The following is a 25,418-nucleotide window of genomic DNA, read 5'->3' on the forward strand; positions in this document are numbered from 1 at the left end:
TTTACCAGCTGTGGCCTAACAAGTGATTTTTATAAAAATTTAGTAAACTTTCTTGATTTTCTATTCTATGCATCTATTTATAAAATCAATGATTGCATATGCTTTTTTAAAAACAGCCTTACCAAAGTCCTGCCATTTTCAAAGATTTTTGTAGCTTCTCTATTTGGTTACACATTCAATACACTTGTCTCCCCAAGCAGCTATGGTGGAGGTATAGATCTCATCAGCATGTTCTCGTTCATTCTCGTTTCCTACTTCTTCCATCCATCCTACTTCTCATTTAAAAGCTTTATCTATCAGCATCCCAAGCCGCATGGCAACTTAATTAGCATAATTTCAGGAATGTTGGTCAGCTGATGATATCTAGGTCCACTCATCACAAACTTTTCTCAATCCCGTGACTACTGTTGCAGCATTACACTACTAAACCAGGAATAGTGGGTGCACTTCTGTGCTTCCCCCATTTTGGCGCCATAACTTTGCCTGTAAACAAGGTTTCCACCAAGTTACAGCTGAGGAGTGAGCAGGGATACTCTGAGAAAATTCCTGCTGATAAAGTCATAGATAAGTTGAAACTTTCAACTGAACACCAGGAACAATCCTTCCTAGCCATTCAATCAGGCTGAAACCTTATCATTCTATTTGACACACATGCATACACTCTTACGTATGCGCACACACAAAGATTTCTCTGTACCTATCTAATCAAGTCTTTTGAACATTAGTACTTCATACCAATCAATCTTGCATACAATTACTTTGCAATTGCTTCCAAGATTAGGTCTCCTCCAAAACTCTTCGGTCCTTCAACTCTCGCCTGTTGGGCATTTCTTACCCTTTGTTGTCAGCTGTCCCTCGATGAGGGTGGCACCTACTCGGGGTTGCAAGTTTCTGCATGGGTCTTCATGTGACTGAATAGGCCGATTTGTGACCCACAGAACTCTGAGCACATGGGACAGGATGTCGCATGAGGTAGTGGGAAAAAAACAAGATCTGGAGGGGCAGACGCTTTTCAGCCATCGAACTCTGCGTTCAGTTCACTGAAGTTCATTTTGCAGGAGTTTTGCCTGAATCTTTGTGGAGCTGGCTTCAAGAAGGACACTAAAATTTGCTCAACGGACCGAGGCAGAGGCATTGCTAATGAAATTTCTCTAGCACTCTTGTGCATCACCGATACACATTCCAGGATTCCAGGTCTCACTGCTGTGTAGGGGTGTGGTGACAACTATTCTGTAAAGTTTTGTTTTACCACAAAGATGATCATTCCACAGGGTACTTTCCCCAGTCAGGAAGAATGGGACCAGCCTATTTTTATGGCATGTTTTCTAGCCGCTCCCCATTTGGGGTGAAGAGAGAGTAACCTGAAGAAGACTGCTCAGTCACAAATGCTGCTGCCCAAAGACACCACTGGTCCAACACAAGTGTCTGACTTTCATGTATCTTTTGCACATGTGCAGATTCTCTATTGCCACAGGACTTGGTAAATGGACCCCGGTAGGAGTCTGCATGTGATTTTGTTTAATGTTGGTACCTTGGGACGCCACCGTTATCCACATGACCTTGACGGGATGGTAGTCAGATACTGGTGACTGGAACCACCCTGCTGCTGCAACCTTCTTCCACTTTCGCAGCCAGTGGGACACAGAGTCTTTTTTTGCCTGTTCTGTCATTGAGGACTTTTTGGACCACACTTTGTCTGGCACCTCTGCCAGACCTTGCTGCCAGAGGTGGCCCTATCAGGAGCAAGGAGCTCCTGGCAGCATCGCTCAAGGGATCGTCAGAGCACACAAACCAAATCAAGGAGGAGACCCCTCTGTGGCTCGCCACTTTGGAACTCCTCCACAAACCTCTACTTTTCTCTCTACCGGGGGAGGTGGTAGCATAATGGTATTGTCACTGGGCTGGTATTCCAGAGACCCAGGGTAATGCTCTGGGGACCCAAGTTCAAATGACAGCAATGGTGAAATTTGAATTCAATAAAAACCTATTAAAAGTCTGATGATGACCACAAAACCATTGCCGATTGTTGTAAAGGCCTATCTGGTTCAGTAACGTTCTTTAGGGAAGGAAGTCTGTTGTCCCTACCTGGTCTAGTCTACATATAAATCCAGAGTCACAGCAATGTGGTTGGCTCTTAAAGGGCAATTAGGGATGGGCAATAAATGTTGGCCTAGCCAGCAAAACCCACATCCCATAAACTAATAAGCAAAAACCTTTAAAAGTCCTTCTTTTCAGCCAACCTTTCCTGACTTGATGTCCATTTTAAAAATATTTTTTACTCTAAAGAGGATACTACAGAAATTACTGATATAATTGTTTTTCATTTTTAAAATATGAAATGTGTTAATGTTTTCACTCGATAGCTTTGAATGTTTTATTCCTTTAGTGGAACTACATCTCTTTCACACAAAACAATTTACCCACAGCAGCTTTAGCATCCTCTGCATCCAAAGCCAAAGTTTCAACATATGCAGCACACCCCAGTAGGAAGTCAGATATTTCTAATATTAGTGATGGTACAGTGATTTAAGGTGTGTAATGTGTATGCTATGTTATCCATGTTATTTTTAGCTGCATATTTTGACCTGAGTGAAGAAAGAAAATGGCAGCTGAAAACACTGAAGTCATTGGAGCATAAGATTTAATTTAGACTGTGTTTGGTCAAACCTCCAGAGGGAGCCAAAATTCATACAATTCAACAATAGCTTTATCCATCCATTCTTCTCAGTTTATTGCTTCTTCCATTCAGCAACATGAGCACTGAATGCATTGTAAACCTAGATGAACTATCAAAGCTCACTTTTAACTAGTCTTCAACAATTGTCAGGGAGATATACTAATTTTCATAATGTTACTGGAATTTATTGTACAGGAATAGTGGGGTCTGTATCTATGGGCAGAATTTTGCCCTCATCGGGCGGGCTCAGTGGGAGCAGTCGGGAAGCTGAGTGCCACCCCCGATCGGGGCCCAGCTGCGATTTCCCACTGGAGAGACAATTAAGGCTTGCCCAGCGTGAAACGTGGCTTGTCACTGGCTGGGAAGGGCCGGTTGATCTCATGGCAGCCCGATGGCCTATTTAAAAACAGCCCAGGCAGCCCCAGAAAGGCTGCCAGGGAAGGAAGTCTGTCTACTGCTGCAAGGATGGAGTTCAGAGTGTCAGCAAACGCCAGGCAGGAGGGCAGATCAGGGGGGCACTTGGTTCCCCATTTTTCCAATGAGCGCCTCAGTGCCCTACCGGAGGAGGCGGCTGACAGAAAGGACACCCTTGTCCCCAGAGATGGAAGGTGGAGGCCACTGCACCTCACCAAGAGCGCATGGGAGGAGGTGGCAGCCTGTGTGAGCAGCCATAACATGGTGTGGCACACCTGGGTGCAGTGCCTGAAGCGCTTCAATGACCTGCTGGACTCAGGAAGGGTGAGTGCCATGTTGGCTTGGGTCAGTGTTCAATTGTTTTGGGCTGGCCATCCCCCCCTTGGAACTCAGGATTATTATAGAGTGAGTGCCAACTGTCAATTATGCCAGAGCTGGCCAAGGGGGTGAACCCTGGCTGCTTTGACTGAGCACCCTTGCACCTCAAGGGCCACAACTCCTCAGCTGCGGTTGGCCAAGCTGCAATGGTACTGCAGGTAGAAAGTGGACTAATCAATGCTCCTTCATCCTTTCAGGAGGAGACATCCCATAACAATATCAGCGAGGGGTCGCGGACTGGCGGAGGACCCCCACACCTCCTCATCCTCTCCCGCTATAAGTAGGCGGCCTTGGAGCTCATGAAGCGCCATGCACCTCGGCCAAGCGGCCGCAGTGAGGCTGGGCTGTCAGGCGAAGGTAAGAGAGCAGTGCACTAAGGTGAGAATTTCGGCTTGTGCAACCATACTCAGTACAGGCTCTTCATTGATGTGAGCCTCGAGCCTGGAAACCCCATTGATCATTGAAAGACAAGGGCACCATGATGCAGATCTCCACTGTCTCACCATGCATAGTGATAATGTGATGACTTTAACTAATGTCATGTCCTTCTGCTCCCTTTTAGGTTCATCAGCAGGCGTTCACTCTCCAGACCCTGAAGGGCCACCCCTGACACTGGAGGACCACCATGCTCCCCAAGCACTTGCGTCACACCTGCACTCTGAAGCAGGCACTAGCGCAGATACCAGCACCTCAGTGGGCATTAGTTTGGTGGATAGTATCTCGGACCACATTGGTGAGGGCACTTCACACTCGCTTGAGGTGCAAATGGAGGCAGAGAGTGCCCAGGGCTCTGGCAGTCAGAGGCCTGCTGGGGACCAGGACGATGCTCAGTCAAAGGCTGATGGGCCTCTGGAGACTTCCATTAGGCAGCAGATGCTGGTCATATAGCGTGGTGTGCAGGAGGATCTGGCAAAGATCCAAGCGAGTATGCGTGTCATGTTCTCCGTTGTGGAGGAGTCCTTACGGAATGTAAGCAGTTCTGTTGAAGGGTCATGAGGACTCGAAATGTCAACTCTTGTCTTCTCCGCCGATGCTGCCAGACCTGCTGAATTTTTCCAGGTAATTCTGTTTTTGTTTTGTGCTCCTGGGGTTGCACTTGGGACTGCAAGCCCTCACACAGGCACTGACATCAGCTGGTCAATGTCCATGTGCTAAATCGATGAGGCACCCGGTATCCTAGCTAGATACCCATCCATCAATGGTGAGCAAGGAGGTCCAGAGCAACCTCAGGCTGGCACATGAGCTGCTTGTCATCTCTGTGGGCTCCTTTCAGGGCGCTCTGGATGATGGCAACAGCTCATCAACCCCTCTGCCAGTGACGGTCACATCTGAAGAGGCTGCGGCAACTGGGGAGATGCCAGCGAGGGGAGGAGCACCTAGACGTAGCACTCGTAAATGTAAATTTAACGCACCTTAAGCCCAAGACTGCTCACGAGTGATCCTTTCTTCCCCATTTTTTTTCTTTTTTAATGGCGTGACTACCAACACTGGTTTCTTTCTGTTCAAGACTATGTGAGTTCAAACATAAAAGCAAATATGCTTTTGTGTTATTGGCCTGAGTATGCTTCATTTATTTTGTAGGAGTAGGGTACGCCAGTATGTAATGCTGGACGGGGATGGCTCGAACCTTTACTGAACAGGCACTGAGTGTATCTTGGGGGCCAAAGAAAGGGTCATTTATGCAATCCATGATGGATGTGGCAGCCCAGGTATGAGGTGTTATTTCTTATTTGGCACCCTAACTGAAGGAGCATTGGATCAAGGCGTCCCTGGTGTCCCTGCCTCCCTGAAGGTTACCAAGGTCTGGCTCCATGCCCTCAGCGTTCTCCTCACCGTCTACCTCTTCTGACTCATTACTGGATTCATCCCCTGCGGCCTGTGCAGCATCGTCTCTCTCCAGTGGGTCTCCCCTTGCCAGTGCCAGATTGTGGAGAGTGCAGCATGCAAACACTATCAGTGACACCTGCTATTGGGGGGTATTGCAGTGTGCTCCCTGAACGGTCCAGGCATCGGAAGCATTTTGACAAGACTTATGGTTCTCTCCACCACTGCCCTTGTGCAACCATGGCTCCTGTTGTACCACTGCTCCGCCTCTGTTCTGGGGTGGTGGAGAGGCATCATAAGCCATCTTTTCAAGGGATAGCGCTTGTCACCCAGAAGCCAGCCATCCAGTAGGGCTGGAGCACTGAAGAGATTCAGCACCTTGGAGTGTCCAAGGATGTACACATCATGGGAGTGCCAGGTTTCCTTGCACAGACTTGCAGAATCTGCATCCTGTGGTCACACACTATCTGCATGTTTGAGTGGAATCCCCTCTTGTTGAAGAAGGCGCCTGGCTGACCCATATGGCGCCCTGATGGCCACATGTGTACAAACGATTGCACCCTGGACGTGGGGGAAGCCAGCAAACGCTGCAAAGCCTCTGGCTTGCTCAGCCTGGCTGGCCTCGTAAATACAGTAATGAATAAAGTTCAATACCTGCCTGAACAGAACTTCTGTCATCAGCTTGACGCAACTAAGGACAGCTGATTGGGAGACTCCATACATCCCCCACTGAGCCCTGAAAGAACCAGAGGCATAGAAGTTGAAGGCCACTGTGACCTTCAGAGCCACTGGCATGGGATGTCTACCCACACAGTCGGAGCTGATCTCAGGCCTGATCATCTGGCAAATGGAGGTCACGGTCTCCCTCGAGAGGCGAAGTCTCCTTCGGCATTGCACCTCAGACATATTGAAGTAGCTGCATCGCCGCCTGTAAACCCTGGCAGCAGGATAGTGGCATCTTCTGCAGCTCTTTCCGCCTTGGACTTCCTACTGGTCCTGCGCCTCTCCTCCCACAGGTCACTCCCATGGAAGCTGCACTGGGACATCTCTCTGGCCTGCCCCTCTGTTCCTCCTCAGAGGAGGAATCTCCATCTGAGACCACAATCCCCATCACCAGGGTAAGGGTCCACAATGTCTGAATCATCGGGGGCCTGGAAGACAACGAGTCCAGGAATGAAGCCTGGAAATGCTAAGAATGAAGCCCTGATCAGAGAATAAGCTACCATGTCTCAATAAGCCACCAGCAGCAAACCATTTCCAAAACTCCTCACTATTCACATTGACAATGCTGCTGACCCTTCTTATCCCACCTGTGGATGAGATTTTGCAAATTGTGGCCTGCCCATTTTGCCCTTGCGAAAAGCGAAAACTCGCACGGGCAACATTAAATTGCCATCAATTGGGCTGTTAAAGCTTCAACTAGCCTGTTAATTAATGACGGGCATGGCTCTAGCTCTCACATGCACCCGCCAAGGGAAATATCGCGTGAGTGCGCGACAACGTCAGGATACTCGCCCGATGTCACTGCGCATCATTTTACACTCGAGTGGTTGGGCGTGCGCCGTGTGTGTGTGTGTGTGTGTGTGTGTGTGTGTGTGTGTGTGTGTGTCTTAATTGAATTAAAGGCAACTAGTCTGAAGGCTTTGATGTATCAGAAGATAAGCTAGGTTTGAAATGTTAAGTAGGTAAACTTGGGGGAAGTTTCAGAATGTAAGGTGTAAAGGGAACATTTGTATTTTTAAATAAACCAGACTAGCTTGAATTCAAAAGAGGGAGTGAAATATTACACCGAGCCAGGAGAAGTTAAGAAACAATGTGCTTATTTTTCTCCAAAAGATTACTGGCAAAATTGGTACTATAATTGGATTTACCTCTAATAATAAAGTCTAAGACATAGTGAAACAATGGAAATTTGCATTCAAAGGGGAAAATATGTATAAAAGGAGCAAAGGTTGTGTATAAAGGCAAGCACTCTATGATCTACCACAAGTGTGAAAAGCCTCCAGCATCTAAGCCTCAAGCTGCTGTCTACAAGGAACTAAAGCTGAGAAAAACCCACTTTGAATTTGATTGTTCAGGGTAGTGTGTGCTATTTTGCCTGGATCTTCTAAAATCCATGGCCAGAATTTTGACGTCAGCGTGCAGGGGTGGGCCCAACACGCCGACGCGTAAAATGACGCGTGGTGATGTCGGGCATGTGTCCCGACATCAGCATGCGTCATTTAGATATTACGTTCGGGTGTGCGCCGGACGCAGCTGCAGGCCGGCCAAACTGTCAATGCCTATTAAGGCCATTAAAAAACCAATTAAAGTAGTTATCAACACTGCCCGTCCAACCGTAAGGTTGGCGGGCAGGTGAAGAGCCCAAGCGGCCTTTGCGTTTTTCAGGAAAACTCATCCACAGGTGGGATAAGTTTCCTGAAGGTTTAATAAATCAGTACATAAATTCTGCTAGATTGACAAACATGTCCCAGCTTATGTGACACTGTCACATGAGGGGACATGTGTAAATAATTTTTATCTTTCTTTATTAAAAGATTTCAATATGTACTCAATCTCCCTGAGGCAACTCTGTGCCTCAGGCAGATTTCTGCGACTCTCCCTCTTCCCTGCGCCTGCACAGGTAGTGCTGAGCGCTACCGGCCATGCATCATGCTGGGCGGGCCTTAATTGGCCTGCCCACGTAAAATGATAGCGTGCAGCCAATCGCAGGCAGCGATTGGTTCCACGCCCGTCCGCTCCTGACATTCTGAAAATTCTCCGCTATGTGTCTCGCTGTTACCTTAATGGAGGTGTAACTGGGGTTCAGATTAATTAGGGGATTTAGAAATTATCATAGTAGTAATTTGTATATCTATGTATGTGTTTAAAATTATTTATTTTATTAATAAAGGCTTAATTTAGTTTTGTAAGAAAGCTCCAAGACTTGGTGGCCTTCTTTTTACTGAATTCAAAGCCTGCATCTCGAGATAAGTTCAAATTGCAACAGTTGTGGCAGCTGTTTCAAGGTTTCCCTCTGGGATTTGGGCAGCTTGGCATTTACCATCCACCTGGCATAACAGAAAGTAAGGATATATCCTAAGCTAAAGACAGCCAAACATCAATTAGAACTGCAGTCATGTTTTTGGATTCTGTCATACTCATCCTGATGAGAAAAGTTATTGCCAGGGAATTATTCACTTCTATATTCTGAAAACCAGTGAGAAATATACTACTAATATTTTTCTGATGAAGGGTTACCCCTCAATTATTCAATTGTCTCAACCATTTATAAATGCTGTGTATTCCAGAATTTTACCTTTTGTAACATGTATAGCACTGGCTCAACAAAAGGGAAAGGTTTCCTCAATATATATTATGTTTAAGAAAGTTCATAAAATTATTTATTAAGAATAGGTTTACAACTTTATTTCACCCAGTGCACTGAGAAAATTGTCCCCCCCACATGGCTTTACCCCATCTCAAGAGTAAACTCTATGATCTGTGGCTTCTTCATTGCAAATTATGGATTTTTATTAAAAATAATTTTTCTCAAGTAGAACTTTATCACGAATAGTTTAGCATTACGGACTTAAAACTACTGTGGGCTGGTCAGAAACTGCCCCAACAGTTATAACCTAACCATTTTTCACCCAACCTAGCCAAATGAGATTCAAACCAAGATTCAGAGGTGAATGTATGGTTCTATAACCTATAGCATCATCTCAGTGTAAAACTCTATAATGTTATTTCATATCTTCTGACCAATGGCTTCAGCTTTCCAGGAACCAAATCCAACGTTGATTTCTAAGCTTCAGCTGCACACATGTTGATAGTTGGTTGCAAAATAAAGTACACTGGCTAGAGCAGTTCAAAAGATGGAGCTCTTTCAATACAGTGTAAACCAAGAAGAGTTATTTATATTTTCAATAAAAGCCTGAAATGGGTATTTCAGATATACACCATCTAAAATTGCTCAAGTATATTCATGAAACCTATCCACCAAAACATGTCATTTCTGTATTTTTCCCTGCAGGAATTAATTTTTAGCAAATATTTTTGCAGATTTCTCATATGTAAAATTTGTGAATCAAGGCCATACCCCATTATGATAGCTTTTCTTATACTATATATCCTTCAAATAATATGTTTGGTTTTGATGTTGAATATCTTGAAATCTCAAGATGAAGTACTCCATATGTGTAGTCAGAATGTTAAATACAAATGTCACATTACTTAAAAACTGAATTCATATAGGAAGGCAAATCCTGGAAAGACCTTTTCTTTTGTAAAGTTTTCTGGCTGCAAAAGAGCAGTGGTCTTAAATCTATAGCATGCTGAAACAACAAATGGTTTTCTCTCTTCATCACATAAGATAGCTGCTGCAATATGAAATAATTAAAATGCACTTTCTTTGTCCTGAAACATTTGTATCTAAAATTAAAGCTTGACTAGTTTTACCCCATCCCATGTCAAGTTTTCTCAAACAGCACCTTTTTTCTCCTCCCTTACTACCCTCCATTATGTGGGAATTATTAGTTTTGTTAACAGGTCTAAAAATATGTCGACAACAATTATCAATTTAGAATTATAGGAAACAGCAGTAAATGTTTTTCTTTTTCAACAATTAAAATATTGTGTTTTACAGCACCATAAACTCTCTGCTCATTTACCTTTGCTAGAAATTCTCTCAGTTCACGATAAGACTTGGTTACGAAAGTCATTGAAGAATCTGACCACAGGACCTAAGTATAAAAGTAAAAAATGTACATTTTGAATACAAAAAAAATTGAAACTTTAAGGCACCAGATGGATTTGTGAGAGAGAATACTAGAACCATAGTTAAGAGGGGCGAAAGAGAACTCTAAATTGCAGTGTCTAAAATATTCACAAAAATCAATTCTAGCACATTAATACCACAGAAAAAGCAGCAAATACTCAGGCTTAAATTTTGCCAACATTAGTCTTCAACATTGCCTCTTCTATTACCAAAATAAGATGACTGCCAAAAGCTTGTAGGCTAACAGAAGATTCACAACCCTGGTATGAACTTCAGATCACAAACATCTTCAAGATCCAATACTTTTGACTGGAAGATCAAACTCAGAAACTAAAGCCCAACATAGAATCTCTTACATATCATAAAACACATGAAATACAAATCTGTAGGTTCACCAGAACAATCTGGTGCAGTGACCAGTGAAGGTGAACAATAGTTAAGCCACATCAGGAGGTGTCCACAGTAATTTGTATTTTTAAAAATTTATTCATTCATGGGATGTGGGCATCACTGGCAAGGCCAGCATGTGTTGCCCATTCCTAACTGTCCTTGAACTGAGCGGCTTGCTCAGCCATTTCAGGGGGCAGTTAAGAGACAACCGCATTGCTGTAGATTTGGAGTCACATGTAGGCCAGACCGGGTAAGGATGGCAGATTTCCTTCCCTAAAGGACATTAGTGAACCAGATGGGTTTTTACAACAATCGATAATAGTTTCAAGGTCACCATTACTGAGACTAGCTTTCAATTCCAGATTTATTAATTGAATTTAAATTCCACCAACTGATGTCCCCAGAGCATTAGCCTTGGCCTCTGGATTTCAAGTCCAGTGATATTACTATTACGCCGCAGTTAAGAAAAGGTATTGCTCTTTTATGAATATGCCCAGATTTTACGAGGTTTTGGTACAGCCTTATACAGTAAAATGCAATTTCTAGCTACCCTGGAAAATTAACATGGCAGCCTTGGCATTAGAAGCAGTATGCAAGTTAATAGAGATTAACTAATCAAAAACAGAAAACATAAGTCAGAGCTGGGTGAAGAGTTATAAGGCTCAAAAGACTGAGTGATAGATCTTCAATAATTCTGCTCAGAACTATGTTGTCACCCTACTTCCTGAGCTTCATTTCCCTCTCCTAGCCCTTGCTGTGTTCATCACTTCTTGTCCCTTTTCATCTGTTCTCTCCCTCCAAATGGGTCTCCATGCACTTAGTCATATTGCTCAAGGTCTACAAAGTTTCTGCACCTTCAGGGCTCTTTTACCCCTTTAAATTATCTTGTTGTCTATGTTGGTGCTGCAGCAACACACAAATTTCCTGTCCTGCAGTAGTAAGCTCCCTCTTAGTGATGGGGATCCAACTTTGCATGGGAATTTAAGTTCGACTCAGAAAAATCGTGCTTGGCAATGGTGGGGTGCAGTGCAATGTTTAGCCTTGTGGAAGTGGATTTGGTTGGCTTTGTCAGATCTCTGACAAAAGACCTAGGCTGGACATAAGGGCAGTTACAGAGGGAGCCCTGAGTCAGTAAGTCAAGTTGAAGCTGTTGTAGTGTCATCCAATCTTGTTGGCAGGAATTACAGAGGTGGATAGTTGGAAAATAGGGAAGCAATTTCTATTATCTGCCAGGCTAGTCTCTATATTATGGCAATTAATATAAATTTTACTGTAAATATAAATATTACATATGGTGTGTAATATGAACCAAAAACAATTTGTGCTTTGCACGTTACAAATCCAAATCACATAAATTTCTACCTCAAAGGAATATTCAGCAGTCTTCTCATTCTTCTTGTGCTGTAACCCTCTTACATCTATCCTTTCGATGTTTACTGCAAAGAGAAAAAATGAATTTTTCTTCCCCAAGTTCTTTGTTACAGACAAGATATTACTATTATGTCAGTCCAACTTTAAAAAGTTATGAGTATTCAACGGCTTGTACATATTACTGGAGAATTGCCCAAGAAAACTGTAGGCTGTTGCATTGCATGCCAAACACCCACTTCCTGTAATTCCTTCACAAAGGACAATTATAAAAATGTCACTTTACAGAATTCTAAGCAAAAAGGCTCATCATCTGCAATTCCCAAGGACAGGTCATTTATTTAAAATTAAAATAGATTCACAAATAAAAAGTGCCACTAGTTAAAAATCATTTTTTTATATTAGATATACTATATTTCCATTTATTCAATGGGATATTGTGGCCTAGAAATTGGGCTGCATAGTAACAACTTATATTAAAATAGTGCCTTTGGCATAGCAAGACATTCCAAGGTGCTCCACAGGACAGGTGACAAAGCTTAGTCATCGATGTAAGTTTTAAGAAGCATCTTAAAAGGAGCAGAGAGGGACAGGGATTTAGGGAGGGAACTCAAAACCTTAGGGCCTAGGCAGCCAAAGGCAAGACCAATGAGCGAATGAAGAAAATTGGGTGCAAATGGCCAGAATTGGAAGAGCAGAGAGGTCTTAGAAAGTTGTAGGGCTGGAGGAGGTTACAGAGATAGTGAGGTGCAAGGTCATGGAGGGGCTTAATACAAGGATGAGAACATTAAAATCAAGGTATTGCTCAAATGAGGAGCCAATGTAGGTCAGTGAGCACAGAGGTTATGTGTCACGGCATGGAACAGCTGGAAATCATGCCTACAAAATAAGTAGGCAGAGTTGGGTTTGTTCACCTGACACACCAATGCTTGTAGCAATTGGTCAATATGGGGCTACAATACATATAATCGTGTGCACATCCGAAATCCATCCCATGGTTTTACTGGTCGGAATACACCTGCTACAGGACTGTATTGCATTCTGGGGCTGTTTGTTAATAGTCCAGCTGGAGTGAATAAAACGTTGCTTGCAAACTGTTGTTGAAGTAGCATCGTTATCCGTAGGAGATAATGGCTCAGATCTTCCTATTGTCAGAATGCTGACGTACCCCCCAAGATATACTTTGGGACGCTGCAGAGGTCTCAATGCATTGACTCAGTGGAAATTGAACTGCCAATGGGCAACATCCCTGTTCACCGGGACACTCCGAAAAAGTATCTGACTCTACTTCAGACAGTTCCGACTTACTTAACTTGGAAATGTTGGACAGAAAAATCCTAGTCTAGTTCCTGTGTAACTATACAACTGACAGCCCCCACTCCCATCTCAACACTTCCAACTTGACGCTGGCCTGACCAGCTTCCGCCACCTGACTGCCCTCAGACCCAACCTGACTAGCCTCCACCACCTAACACCACCACTCCCAATGCTTCCCCCACCCGACCTGATAACCCCTCCATTGCCCCAACTCTCCTCCCCCCCACCAACTGGCCAAACCTGAGAACCCCTCGCAATCCCTCAACTCCCCCCCACTGATCCAACGATCCCCTGACCCCCTGCCACCCTCCATATTTACCTCACCCACCCTACCCACTTGCACACTTACAGATTCGCCCACCCATTCACTCATGTACTCATTCGTTAACACGCTGAAAAGTTTTTTAAATGTCCCAAAGTTTCTCCGTGTGTTAGTGAACTTACCAGAATAGAGCAGCTAGTGCTGTAAAAAGTGCCCCCCCTGCCCCCCCAGCCCCAGCGATGATCCAGCAGTATGAAGTAGTTCGATGGGAGACTGCTCTACATTTCTGAAGAAACCGTGATTGGAAGACCCAGCCACAAATGTGGAGCTCTGTCGTGGCGCAGAAAGGCAGGAGCAGAGCAGCAATCTGACTGTGACTGCTGTTCCTCAGAAGATCCAGGATAATATATCTAACAGACAAATTACATAAGGTTAATTAAAGCCTGACCTATCGTTGCCAACAAAATTGGACTAATTTAGCTAGCTGGCCCATGCTAGAGTTGCCAACCCTCCTGGATTTCTTGGATTCTCCCAGAATTAAAGAATAATCCCTCAGAATCTGCAGGGAGCAATGTTTTATTCACACATTTAGTTCCAGCCAGACTTTCAACAACAAGCATAAGCTAGTTGGGCTGATTTGGCTTGTTTCTCTCCGCTGAATATTCTATGTAGTTCTGTGGCTTTCCAAATGTTGTATGGTATATTTTACAGGATGCTTATCAAGACTTTAATTGCATGGACAAATGTAACATGTTTATTTTGATATGTTCTTTGCAAGCTTGGGTTCTCAGTAGTAAATTTTTCTCAAGAGCTCTCACTCTGCGTTAGCTGAAGGAAACCATCAACGACTGTCTACTCTGGTTAATTCAATTTTTTTTTTTTTTTACACAAAAATTCATATTAAGCAACCAAAATAATAAGCATAGAAAACTGAATTGCTTAAATATTTTTAATTTATCCAGAAATTTGAATTAAGCAGCTTCAAATTAACATAACCGTGTGTAATTCTGTTTGCAATTCCCAGAATATTTGCTTTCTTCTCCAAAGTCCTTGAATGTGTTGTCGCCCCCAATAAATTTGTGCCCACAATTCCATGTTAAGTAGCAAGTCACCATCTCATTATTTACTGTTATGTTACACTTTAAACTGTTTGCTTTACAATCTTCAAAAAGAATATTTAATATCAAATGTATTAAATTTATAGAACAAAGGAACATTTCAGTGCTCAGTAGTTCTGGCACTAATCGACACAGATTTGGGTATATAGAATTCTTTAAGTAGACGTTTAGGCTTTAGAGCAAGAGATGGCCAATTCAATCTTTTGTTAGAAAGAACTGGAAGACCCACCAACTCTTATAAACAATCATGTCAGTTATATGTAATATCAACACCAGTTATGCTGTGTGGTTTACAACTGATAAAAATCAAATTATATCTGCCAAGATCATCTTCCTATTTACCGCCTGTTGTCACTGTCACAATTTTTGTCAACATTTCCAATATAAATTACCATGTCCACATTTTCCATTTAATTTTCATGTGTCAACTTTCATCATCAATTAGTTGAAACCGATCAGATCACTCAAATTGCTTTCCCAAAAAAATTGTGTTAATGTGCCAATAACTGAAATCTCTAATGCTAAAGCTTTAAACAATTTACAAAGTTCAAAACATTGCACATCCTACAATAAATGCTTAATTTTACCCATTTGTCTTTATTTTTTTAAGTAACTTAATTACAGCTTATCATTTAAGGCTCAATCTCTCACAAAAGCCTGAACTACTTATTTTTTTTTACAAGCAGGGTCATTTTACAGCAATTGGTCAATTTTCCATTTCCCAACTAAGCTTAGCTAGCTCATCAAAACTGAACCTTCACCATCCAAAAGACAGAGTTCATCTCTGAGCTAGAGAAAAGGCTCCCTCCGACTTTTTGATCACTTCTAGATCCTCCTAAGATTGACAGTTCTGGAAGTCTATAAATACTGGAATTACATCCAATCTTCAATAAGAAGAAAGTATTGGCTAATGAGCAATTACCATTTGCCAAGCTTTGATACTATTTGATGACCATTTCTGTCCTTCCCACTTTGGTTGCCAGTAGTTAAATTTCTTTTTGGCCAAAGATAAGTGCATAATCTTTTCCTGGATCCCAAGGCTCTCCTTTGGGAAATATAATTAGTTGCCAGTCTGTGCTTTCACCCAACTAACAACATTCTATCTCTAGATGGCAGAGACACACTTAAATGCAATCCTCTGAAATGGGGTGCAATAACAATTTTTTCTCCATTAGGTGCATGAGCTAGAACAGGCAGCTATTTTGTATTGAACTGCAGAGTACTTCCTTGAAGGCCAACAGGCTAGCTTAAAATTTTGTGCAAATCCTTCCCGCACAATTCTCTTTCCTACTGAAATAACTGCTCCCTGGTAGCCACTGTTTCCATAATCTTCAAGTATCGAAATATAATTGTGTTGGCCTCTTTAATTTTGTCAAGTACATAAAAGGTTAATAACCAGCTTCATTCATACCAAAGAAAAGGTTTCATTTGTTTTTATTTAATAGTTGCAATTTGTAACTTGTCTGAGAAAGGAGTCATGCCAATCAAAGCTTATGGATTTGGTTAAAAATATATTTGGTTGCCTGTTCCTTTGGAGTTTAAAAAACAATTATTTAGTTTTGTTTGGTTCCTGTCATATTTTGGAATGTTATTAGCCAAAATGGTTCAGTGGGGAAAGATATGCCCTGACAGTGAATTAAACAACAAAACCACCTCCATGTAAGAGTTCTGTGTACATTATAGTTTAATGCTGTATTCAAAACTATCTTATTTAATGCATGATCTGCATTGTTTAACTTAATTAGTGATTTATATTTTACAGTTTATCATAGTTATCCCTGGGTAGGAGAAAATTGGACACTGCAGGGGGAGGAACTGAGTGAAAAGAAAGAAAAGGATAGACAAAAAAAGAGACACAAAAAAGGAAAGGGTGAAAAGGAATGTCACAGGTATATGATTTTTTTGGAAAACACTTTTTATATTATTGAACTGTTAATATTCCTTGGTGACATTTTATACTGCATACGTAATTTCCCCCTCCATACTTGTGAAAGGTCAGCTTTATGTTGGACTGGTAAATCCTTGCTTTAAAAAACAAGGCTAAGTGTTCAGCGAAAATAATAAAACGTTGCAAGCTGAGAAGTCAGTTAATTAGACACTTAACATTTAAGATATGGAGTGGGACCAGGAACATACAAAATTCTGAAACATCTGGTGTAAGCTACCTGGAGGGAAAATAAACTCCATAAACCGATTGTTTTCAATCTGAGTTGAATTTTAAATCAAAAAAACTATCATAATGGGAATGGTTCAAGTGCAACTATACACAGCTGGAGTTGAAATGTTTTCTTCCTTTGTGCAATATCAGAGGTATTGCATCTTGTTGTAACACTGAGTGACTGAAGTGGCCAGAAGAGGATATAAACCAAACCAAGTAGTACAGAAAATAATAAACAACCCACCATGTTAGTAGCAATTCAGTAGTGACCATGCGACTGATTGAATTAAATGTCAGCATACAAGAAAAGGTTACACATAAATTACACAGAGCTACACAAATATCGCAACACGGAAACAGGCTGTTCAGCCCTATCAGTCCATGTTAGTGTTTATAGTATTTTAGTGTTTATAGTTTTTTTAGTGTTTAATCCCATAACCCCATCATGTTCCCACAACCCTTTATTCCACGTTCCTTCAACCATATATTAAATGTTGACATGGTCTCTGCTCAATCAACAACATCAATGGTGCATTCCATATTTTCACAATTAGTCATTTGGTGGTACAGAACTTGAGTTTTGCTGAAAAAAGGCATTCTCTCCCGCTGTTCGCAGCAAGGAAAGGTATAGGCCTTACCCAAAAAGCCCGTGCTTGCAAAACTCAAAAGTGTCTAACATTAGATATGATTTCATGATTGGGCACCATTTGCTAAATAATCCTCAGTGTGCTAAAAATTACACTGACAAACAATTTAAGATTGTCAGTTGGACTCGCAATGTGGCGTATTTGCATGTACTGGAAGCTACATACATTAATACACAGGGCCCTGTTCTTTGCAGAGAGAAAGAATATGTACACACATTGCACCTGTTTCAGCTAAACAAAATAAGTGATAGCCATTCGCTAGTTCATTGGTCAACATATTGCCCTGAGGAATCAGAGTGAAGCTGCCTGGTTTAAATTTCAAACAATGCTTGGCAGTTAACTGTCAGTCACCATCAATTGGCGCATTCTCCATGGCAACACCTCTACTAATCACAGCCAACTTGTCAGCAATCAGCACTCTCTTCCCATACCCTAAAAAGTTGTTGCTTCCCCTTGGTATTCTTGCAACGGTCCTCATGTGCAAGATGAAAAACTTCGACAAAATGTCTTCAGCAATTTTCACAATTCTCGATGTAAAAAAAACTTGTATCATCTAGAAGGGAAAATCACCACTATTTTGCATCTTGCCAAGGGATAATTACAACATAGGAAAATTTCTCAATAGTTTAAAAAAGCACTCGCATCACCTGGTAGAGACAAATATATCCTATAAAAAATACTAGCTAGAAAGCAAGTAACTGAGGATTATATTTGTAGATGCCATTGTATAGCACAGTTCGGGAGATTCTTGTCAACCCCTGCAAATCTGAATCAAATCTCAATTTTGAGAAGGCTTCCCATGAAATTTCAAATTGCATTATCATTTGCTGATCATATTTGAGCTGGAATCAGTGTTTAACAGATTTGGGCCACAGTACATGGAAACCTTTCAAGAAATGACTGTATCCTTGAGAAAGGACTGAAGGGAAAAATCCTTTGGTTGTGGTGTACCCAATTTAACAATCTATTACTGTCCATATTAAAATTCAACTACCAAACATTGTCTCTCTTCAACTCCCAAGGATAACAGTTTGTTTGTTATGGCCAGGAAATATATTGGCAAGAAAAACAATCATATTCTTTAGGCATTTCCTGGGGAGAGGGGGCCAATACAAAACCCCAGTGACCAGATAGGATGGCACAACAGATTACAATTTGTCTGTCATGTCCAGAGAAAATGATTTGGCAAATCAGCTTCACATCCAACCTTAAAAACATACTGAGTTGTCTTACTGAACACCTTTGTTATATTAAGATAAAAGCAAAACACTGCGGGTGCTGGAAATCTGAAACAAAAATAGCTGGAAAAACTCAGCAGGCCTGACAGCATCCGTGGAGAGGAATACAGATCTGATGAAGAGTCATACGGACTCGAAACATTAACTGTATTCCTCTCCACAGATGCTGTCAGGCCTGCTGAGTTCTTCCAGCTATCTTTGTTTTTGCTACCTTTGTTACATTTACTGCTATGAAGGCAAAACTTGTCAACTATATTTCAGACTTGACCATTAGGCGTCATTTACGTCCAACTCTTGTAACATTTTTTTCTATTCTTGTCTGCGCATCAAAAGCACTGAAGTAGCTCAAAAGGAGTGTAACATAAAGACTATTGTAGAGACTTGGCTACATGTTGAGCATGAATGGAGTGACATTTGCATTTTTCTGAATTTTTAGAGAATTATGTTTAATTCAAATGCAATTTTCTCATTTATTTCTTTTAATATCATGGGTGGAAATCATCAGGTCCTGGAGATCTGTCTACCCTAATTTCCATCATTTTAAATATGACAATTTTTAATAAACTTGTATTAAAACCACCAAGTTACTTCCCTTGACATATTTTTAGGTTTCCTTATACCATTAAGATTTTGTCCTCTCCCTTCACTGTAAAAGGTATAAAGTACCTATAAGGGTCATGAGGACTCGAAACATCAACTCTTTTCTTCTCCGCCGATGCTGCCAGACCTGCTGAGTTTTTCCAGGTAATTCTGTTTTTGTTTTTGTTACCTATTTAACAAGTCTGCCTTTTTTCTTATTGTCCAGTATGGTCTCACCTGCATCCTTCCCTAATTAATGCATTTTTCCTGTTACTGCTCTGTTTTGCAATATATTTAGAGGGTTGCGAAACTTAGGAATCTTTTTTCTTATTCATTCACAGGATGTAAGCTTCGCTGGCTTGGCCAGCATTTATTGCCCATCCCTAGTTGCCCTTGAGAAGGTGGTGAGCTGCCTTCTTGAACTGCTGCCATCCATGTGGTATAGGTACATCCACAGTGCTGGTAGGAAGGAGGTTCCAGGATTCTAACCCAGTGACAGTGAAGGAACAGCAATGTATTTCCAAGTCAGGGTGGTGAGTGACTTGGAGGGGAACTTCCAGGTGATGGTGTTCCCATCTATCTGCTGCCCTTGTCCTTCGAGATGGTAGTAGTTGTGAGTTTGGAAGGTGCTGTTTTAAAGATCCTTGGTGAATTCCTGCACTGCATCTTGTAGATGGTACACATTGCTGCTACTGTGCATTGGTGGTGGAGGGAGCGAACGTTTGTGGATGTGGTGCCAATCAAGCAGGCTGATTTGTCCTGGATGGTGTCAAGCTTCTTGAGTGTTGTGGGAGCTGCACCCATCCAGGCAAGTGGGGAGCATTCCATCACACCCCTGACTTGTGCCTTCTAGATGGTGGACAGGCTTTGGGAAGTCAGGAGGTGGATTCCTAGCCTCTAGCCTGCTCTTGTAGCCACAGTATTCATACAGTTAGTCCAGATCAGTTTCTGGTCAATGGTAACCCCGAGAATGTTGATACTGCAGGATTCAGTGATGATAATGCCATTGAACGTCAAGGGGCGACAGTTTGGCCCATTGCGTCTGTGCCAGCCATCAAGCACCTATCTATTCTAGTCCCATTTTCTAGCACTTGGCCCACAGCCCTGTATGCTATGGTTTCTAAGGAAACAACCCTAGTCTATCCAGTCTCTCTTCATTGCTGAAACACTCCAGCCCAGGCAACATCTTGGTAAATCACCTCTGCACCCTCCCCAGTGCAATCACACCCTTCCTACAGTGTGGCAACCAGAACTGCACACAGTAATCCAGCTGTGGCCTAACTAGCATTTTATACCGCTCTGATATCCTATGCCTTGGCTAATAAAGGCAAGTGTCCCATTTACCTTCTTAACCACCTCATCTGCCTGTGCTGCTGCCTTCAGGGATCTATGGGCATATACACCAAGGTCCTTCTGATCCTCTGTACTTCCTAGGGTCCTACCATTCATTGTGTATTCCCTTGCTGTGTTAGCCCTCCCAAAATGCATCACCTCACACTTCTCAGGATTAAACTCCATTTGCCACTGCTTTGCCTACCTTACCAGCCCATCTATATCATCCTGTAAACTAAAGCTTTCCTCCTCACTATTTACGACACCGTCAATTTTTGTGTCATCTGCGAACTTACTGATCATACCTCCTATATTCATGTTTAAATCATTAATGTACACTACAAAGAGTAAGGGTCCCAGCACGATCCCTGTGGTACACCACTCGTCACAGGCTTCCAATTGCAAAAATAACCTTCGATCACCACCCTCTGCCTCCTGCCACTAAGCCTATTTTGTAAGCAATTTGCCAAATAGGAATGGAGCCGGGCGAGGGAAATTCCATCCAGCTGGTATTATGATCCCAGCTGATGTTGCTACTGGATAAGCCAAATCCCAGAGTGGAACTTGGCTTGATCGATCCTGACTTTTATTTTTTGTTTAATACGTGGCGATTGGTTACTGAATAGAATCACAGGAGTCAGCTGATGAACTTTTAACAAAAGGATAAAACATTTATTAAACAAGAAAAAATGAACTATATAACAATACAACTTCACCCACAACTACACCTTTACAGATATATACAGATTTGGACGGATAACATAAATTAAAAAAGCTATCTTGTACTCTAACATTCACAGTAAGTACATAGTCCATGTAAACCAATAGGCAACCTGTGGTCAGACACACTGCACTCTGAAACCGAGTGACAGATGCCACCCTGAGCAGTTGCTATGGATCTCTCCTCAACTCCCCTCAGGTGCTTGTCACACTGTGAACCAACCAATCTCTTTGAACTCCGTCTTTCACATGAGGGTTTTCAATTTCCACTCTCCAGGATCTTGCTTAGGAATCTTCTCCCAAACCGACACTTTCTCTATGATGCCTTCCGCAAGAGTCCACCTCCAGGGTTTTGAACTCTCCTTCTGATGTTCCTCTCCTCTGGATCACTACGTGCATTCAAGCTTTCTTCCACACACACTCTCGCACTGACTCAGCCATGTCAACAGAACACCACTGCTTCACATGGACCTTCTGGCTTCTTGCAAGCCGTTTTTGCTTTAAGTCTGCTTCCAGCAGCTTTCTTCTCTTTAAGCTTGGAGCCTTCCTTTCTACTCCTCACTCTTAACTTCACTTAACAGGACCGTTGCCAGGTTCCTATCGTTTTCCTTTCACTTAACTGTTCTCTTGGGACCTTTCCTGTTCCACTTCCCTGGATTGGGGACTTTCTTCTTTAGTTTCTGGGACCTGCTCCTGCAGTTTCCTCTCCAATCTCTCTCGGCAGCTGGCTTCAACTTTAGTTTGGGACTTGCTATCTGTCCCTCTGCTATGCTGCTTTCAACTGAAGTGAAATTATTTTTCTGTCACTATAGGGCCGCCTGTTGCTAGGTAACAGCACAGTTTTTTCTACCTTGTTTGTCTTAACTCCCCTTCAAGAATCATAACATCTTTAAAAGATCCCTGCACTTTAATGAAGTGAAACTAAAACTCAACTTCTCCTTTTCTTAACACACAAATACAGAAAAACAAATCAAACTTAAACATTAAAGCTAAAACTCATTCCTAAGACCCACAAATACAAATATAACTTAAACGATCTCTATTTCCTAACACCAGGCAATGAAGGAATGGTGTCAGAGGAGGATAATGTGGGCAATTCCATCAAGAGCTGCAGACATCAAGAAAAAGAATACATTCATGAAATTCACTGTTTTACTACTTAAGCTGCTCTGCTTCTCCCAGTCTGTGAAAAATGAAAACCTTCCATTTATGGGAAGTATATGTTTAAGCTATGGGATAAAAAAAATGCAGGTAAAGCTATGGAAATGGTGAGGTGCGGCCTAAAGGCCAGCAGAACAGACATCTTCGATTTCTGATTTGAAGAAACCCATGAGCTCTTAACTGTGGTCTCAAAGCTAAGGTTAGAAGGTGCAGTGTTAAATGATCAAAATTGATAGCGAAGAAAATCTCCAGTATGATCTCAGACTGGCATGAAAACTTGATCATGGAAAAGGCCCAACTGGTAAAGTTTAAAATGGTCAAGCCATCATTGTTGATTGATAGCCAGGCCAGTTGTTTGCTGCATGCACTCAAGCTTACAGCTTACATAAATGACACCACAGGGATGGCTGATGTACTAGAGGTATGAAGGGTGGAGATGATAATGGTGATGTTTGGGGACAACAGGGGAATAAACAGGAGAAAAAATAAGAAACGATGTGAAGGGTCTGCCAGTGATAAAGATCTTGGAAAGCAAGTTATGACACTGAGGTTGAAGAGATGGACTCTTTTGTTTCTGGCTTATCCAGATACTTTTTCTCAAAACCAACACAAACGCTTACCTGTTGTAGCTTACTTATGTCTTTATGAACTGCTGTGAGAGCTCGTATGCAAAATAATCGGGCATTAAATGAATCTGTTTAATGCCTCCAAACTTACACATAGGATTTATAATATGCAGCCCAGTCCACTTCCAAAGACGATTAATAACAATCACTCCAAACATACAGATAACAGGTTAAAATAATTAATAACAGGTTTACTTAACAAGCTCACGTACAGCAGCAAGCAGCAATAGCATGTTGGTCAATTCCATCAGCACAGCAGCTTTGAACTAATTTATGAAAGGGTTAAACAGAGGAAAAAAGAAAAAAAGTCAACTCAAGTTCCTCTGAATGCTGCCTGTGTAGCACTTTCAGGTAAACAAATGATCAATGTGATTTGGAAGGGAATAGCTGTCTGATCCCTATAGGTTACAGTTTTTCTCAGAATTACATGATCATCTTACTCATGGTGTGGTGCTCTGCGTCAAAAGAATAGGAAGTCAAATTTACAGCAGAGTTACACAAGTCATTTCAGTGTTCTGCTTGAAAGTGTTTCTAAGCTAAGAACCTACATACAGAGATGTGACTAATAAACCATGGACAACACTATTTCATTCTAGTCATAGGGCAAGTTGGCATGGATGGTGAGGGTGCGTCAGGTGAGGAGGGCAAATAAATTAATTCTTGCAGGAGACATAAGTTACAATTGCTGACAATAGGGGTCTTCAACCAGAGAAATTTAAAGGAAGGTAATGTAAATGTGCATGAACTGCACAAACAATTATTTCAAACTTTCCTGCTATGTCGTAAACAGTGAAACCACTAACATTGATAGGATAAAAAAAAATTGAGGAGGTCTGTATACGTGGGGGTAAAAAGATTGTCATCATATCTTTAATGATACCAAACTACTCAAAGGACTGATGCTTCCTTTTCCTCAGAAGTTATTTCCCAGCAGCACAGATGTAGCTTTTTCTTTGTACATCGAGGCTAAATGAATGACAAAGAATTCTTCTTTACTCTTAGGAGTTCTAAATGAAATGCATGCCCAAAACTTAACATTTAACATCACATTATATTTATTACATTAACTGAATACATTTTAAGATTGAACTTCTTTTATTCCTTAACTCTGTTATTTATTTTGGGATGTTTAACTTGTCCAAACTGCAATATTTGAATGAAACTAATCAATTAAACTGGGAATTGGAAACAATACATTCATAAGCATTGTTGTGTAAATATAATAAACATTTGTTCTGCACACGATAATTTGTAAACCACAATCATTATCTGAGTGCTCTAAGCGCCAGTTCCACACACCAGGTAAAATTTTAGCATGTTACAACTTACTTCTTGAATGCTTGCCTGAAGGCCGTTTTTGGGAGGATTCATCACAGGAATGTGCTGATGTCTGTAATGTATTCTCCAAACAGTGTACACCACTATCAGCTTTGTGCATTACCTTTAAAAACAAAGAAAGAAAGAAAAGCATTTTATGATCTCCCAATTACTTATGTCTTTGACAACTATGAATTACCCATAACTCATTCTCGTTTTGTGTTTTCTTAAGCCTTTGGCACAAGAATATCAAGTTATGCTAAAAAGAAATTCTCAGACAAATCTACTGCGTCAAGACTTGAACAATTAGGACTTCCATCAATAGTTTACTGCATAAAAACCATTGTCAAATTTAGTGTTAAACCATATAGATTTGATATTCAGAGGTTCAATTCACAAGTCTGAGCTGAGTTCATTGATGTTACCGAGGGCAGCAGATGAGGTACCAACCTGCCTTCAGCACCCCTTGCATGGGTAAAGATTTAAGTCAAAATGCTCTTTCCTAATTATTATGCATCAACGTTGGGTGAGAACATAGCTTGGCAAAGCTTGATGCCCTTCAGTCAAATAACATACCAACACTCACTATTGATAATCAAAGAATTGTCACAATACCGGACTGCTAACGATAATCTCAGGACTGTGCTCCAGCAAGGGCCAACACCATGCTGAGGAGGGGAGATGATACAGCACTTAGTTTCATTTGATTTCACATATTTACAATGAAATTACTATTATTGCTTTCTGATATTGGGATAATTAATACAATAGGAAGAAATTCCAGTCCTTGGCAGGTAAAGAACTCAAGAATATTCTAACAAGGAAAAATCTTTCAACACAAACACTCTGCTCTTCACTTTGAACCTAACTGCATATTGTTACAATCTCTATAGAGACCAATAACATTTAAAAAGAGATTTGAATTCTCAGTGACCAACTCAAAGGATCACACAAGATTTCACATTTAAGACTTTTACTGTAAAAACCTAAAACCAACGGTGACTAAACATTACTTAGTAGACAACTAATACTCTAAACGACAGAAAAAAGGTAGCTCCCCATAGCTTCCTAACTTGACTGAAAACCCCACATTGCATTTATATGTCACATTGCACTCTTCGCAGAATTGGTCT

General features: G+C 41.5%; 1 protein-coding gene across 3 annotated transcripts in view; it reads right to left on the reverse strand.

The window, feature by feature from the left end:
- The window catches only part of zcchc14 (zinc finger, CCHC domain containing 14), a 190,930-nt gene that overhangs the window by 87,557 nt on the left and 77,955 nt on the right, over positions 1-25,418 (reverse strand). For all 3 annotated transcript variants that reach the window (XR_005943495.1, XM_041191123.1, XM_041191122.1), the window contains exons 2-4: positions 24,298-24,409; positions 11,805-11,878; positions 9,946-10,017 (exon numbers count right to left, since the gene is read on the reverse strand). Coding sequence is in view for 2 of the 3 variants with exons in the window: in XM_041191123.1 (XP_041047057.1) it covers positions 9,946-10,017; positions 11,805-11,878; positions 24,298-24,409 (258 nt within the window). In the remaining variant the exon portion in view is untranslated. The remainder of the gene's footprint in view (positions 1-9,945; positions 10,018-11,804; positions 11,879-24,297; positions 24,410-25,418) is intronic.

Source organism: Carcharodon carcharias, chromosome 7 (assembly GCF_017639515.1).
Source record: "Carcharodon carcharias isolate sCarCar2 chromosome 7, sCarCar2.pri, whole genome shotgun sequence".
In the NCBI taxonomy this organism is placed as follows: domain Eukaryota; kingdom Metazoa; phylum Chordata; class Chondrichthyes; order Lamniformes; family Lamnidae; genus Carcharodon; species Carcharodon carcharias.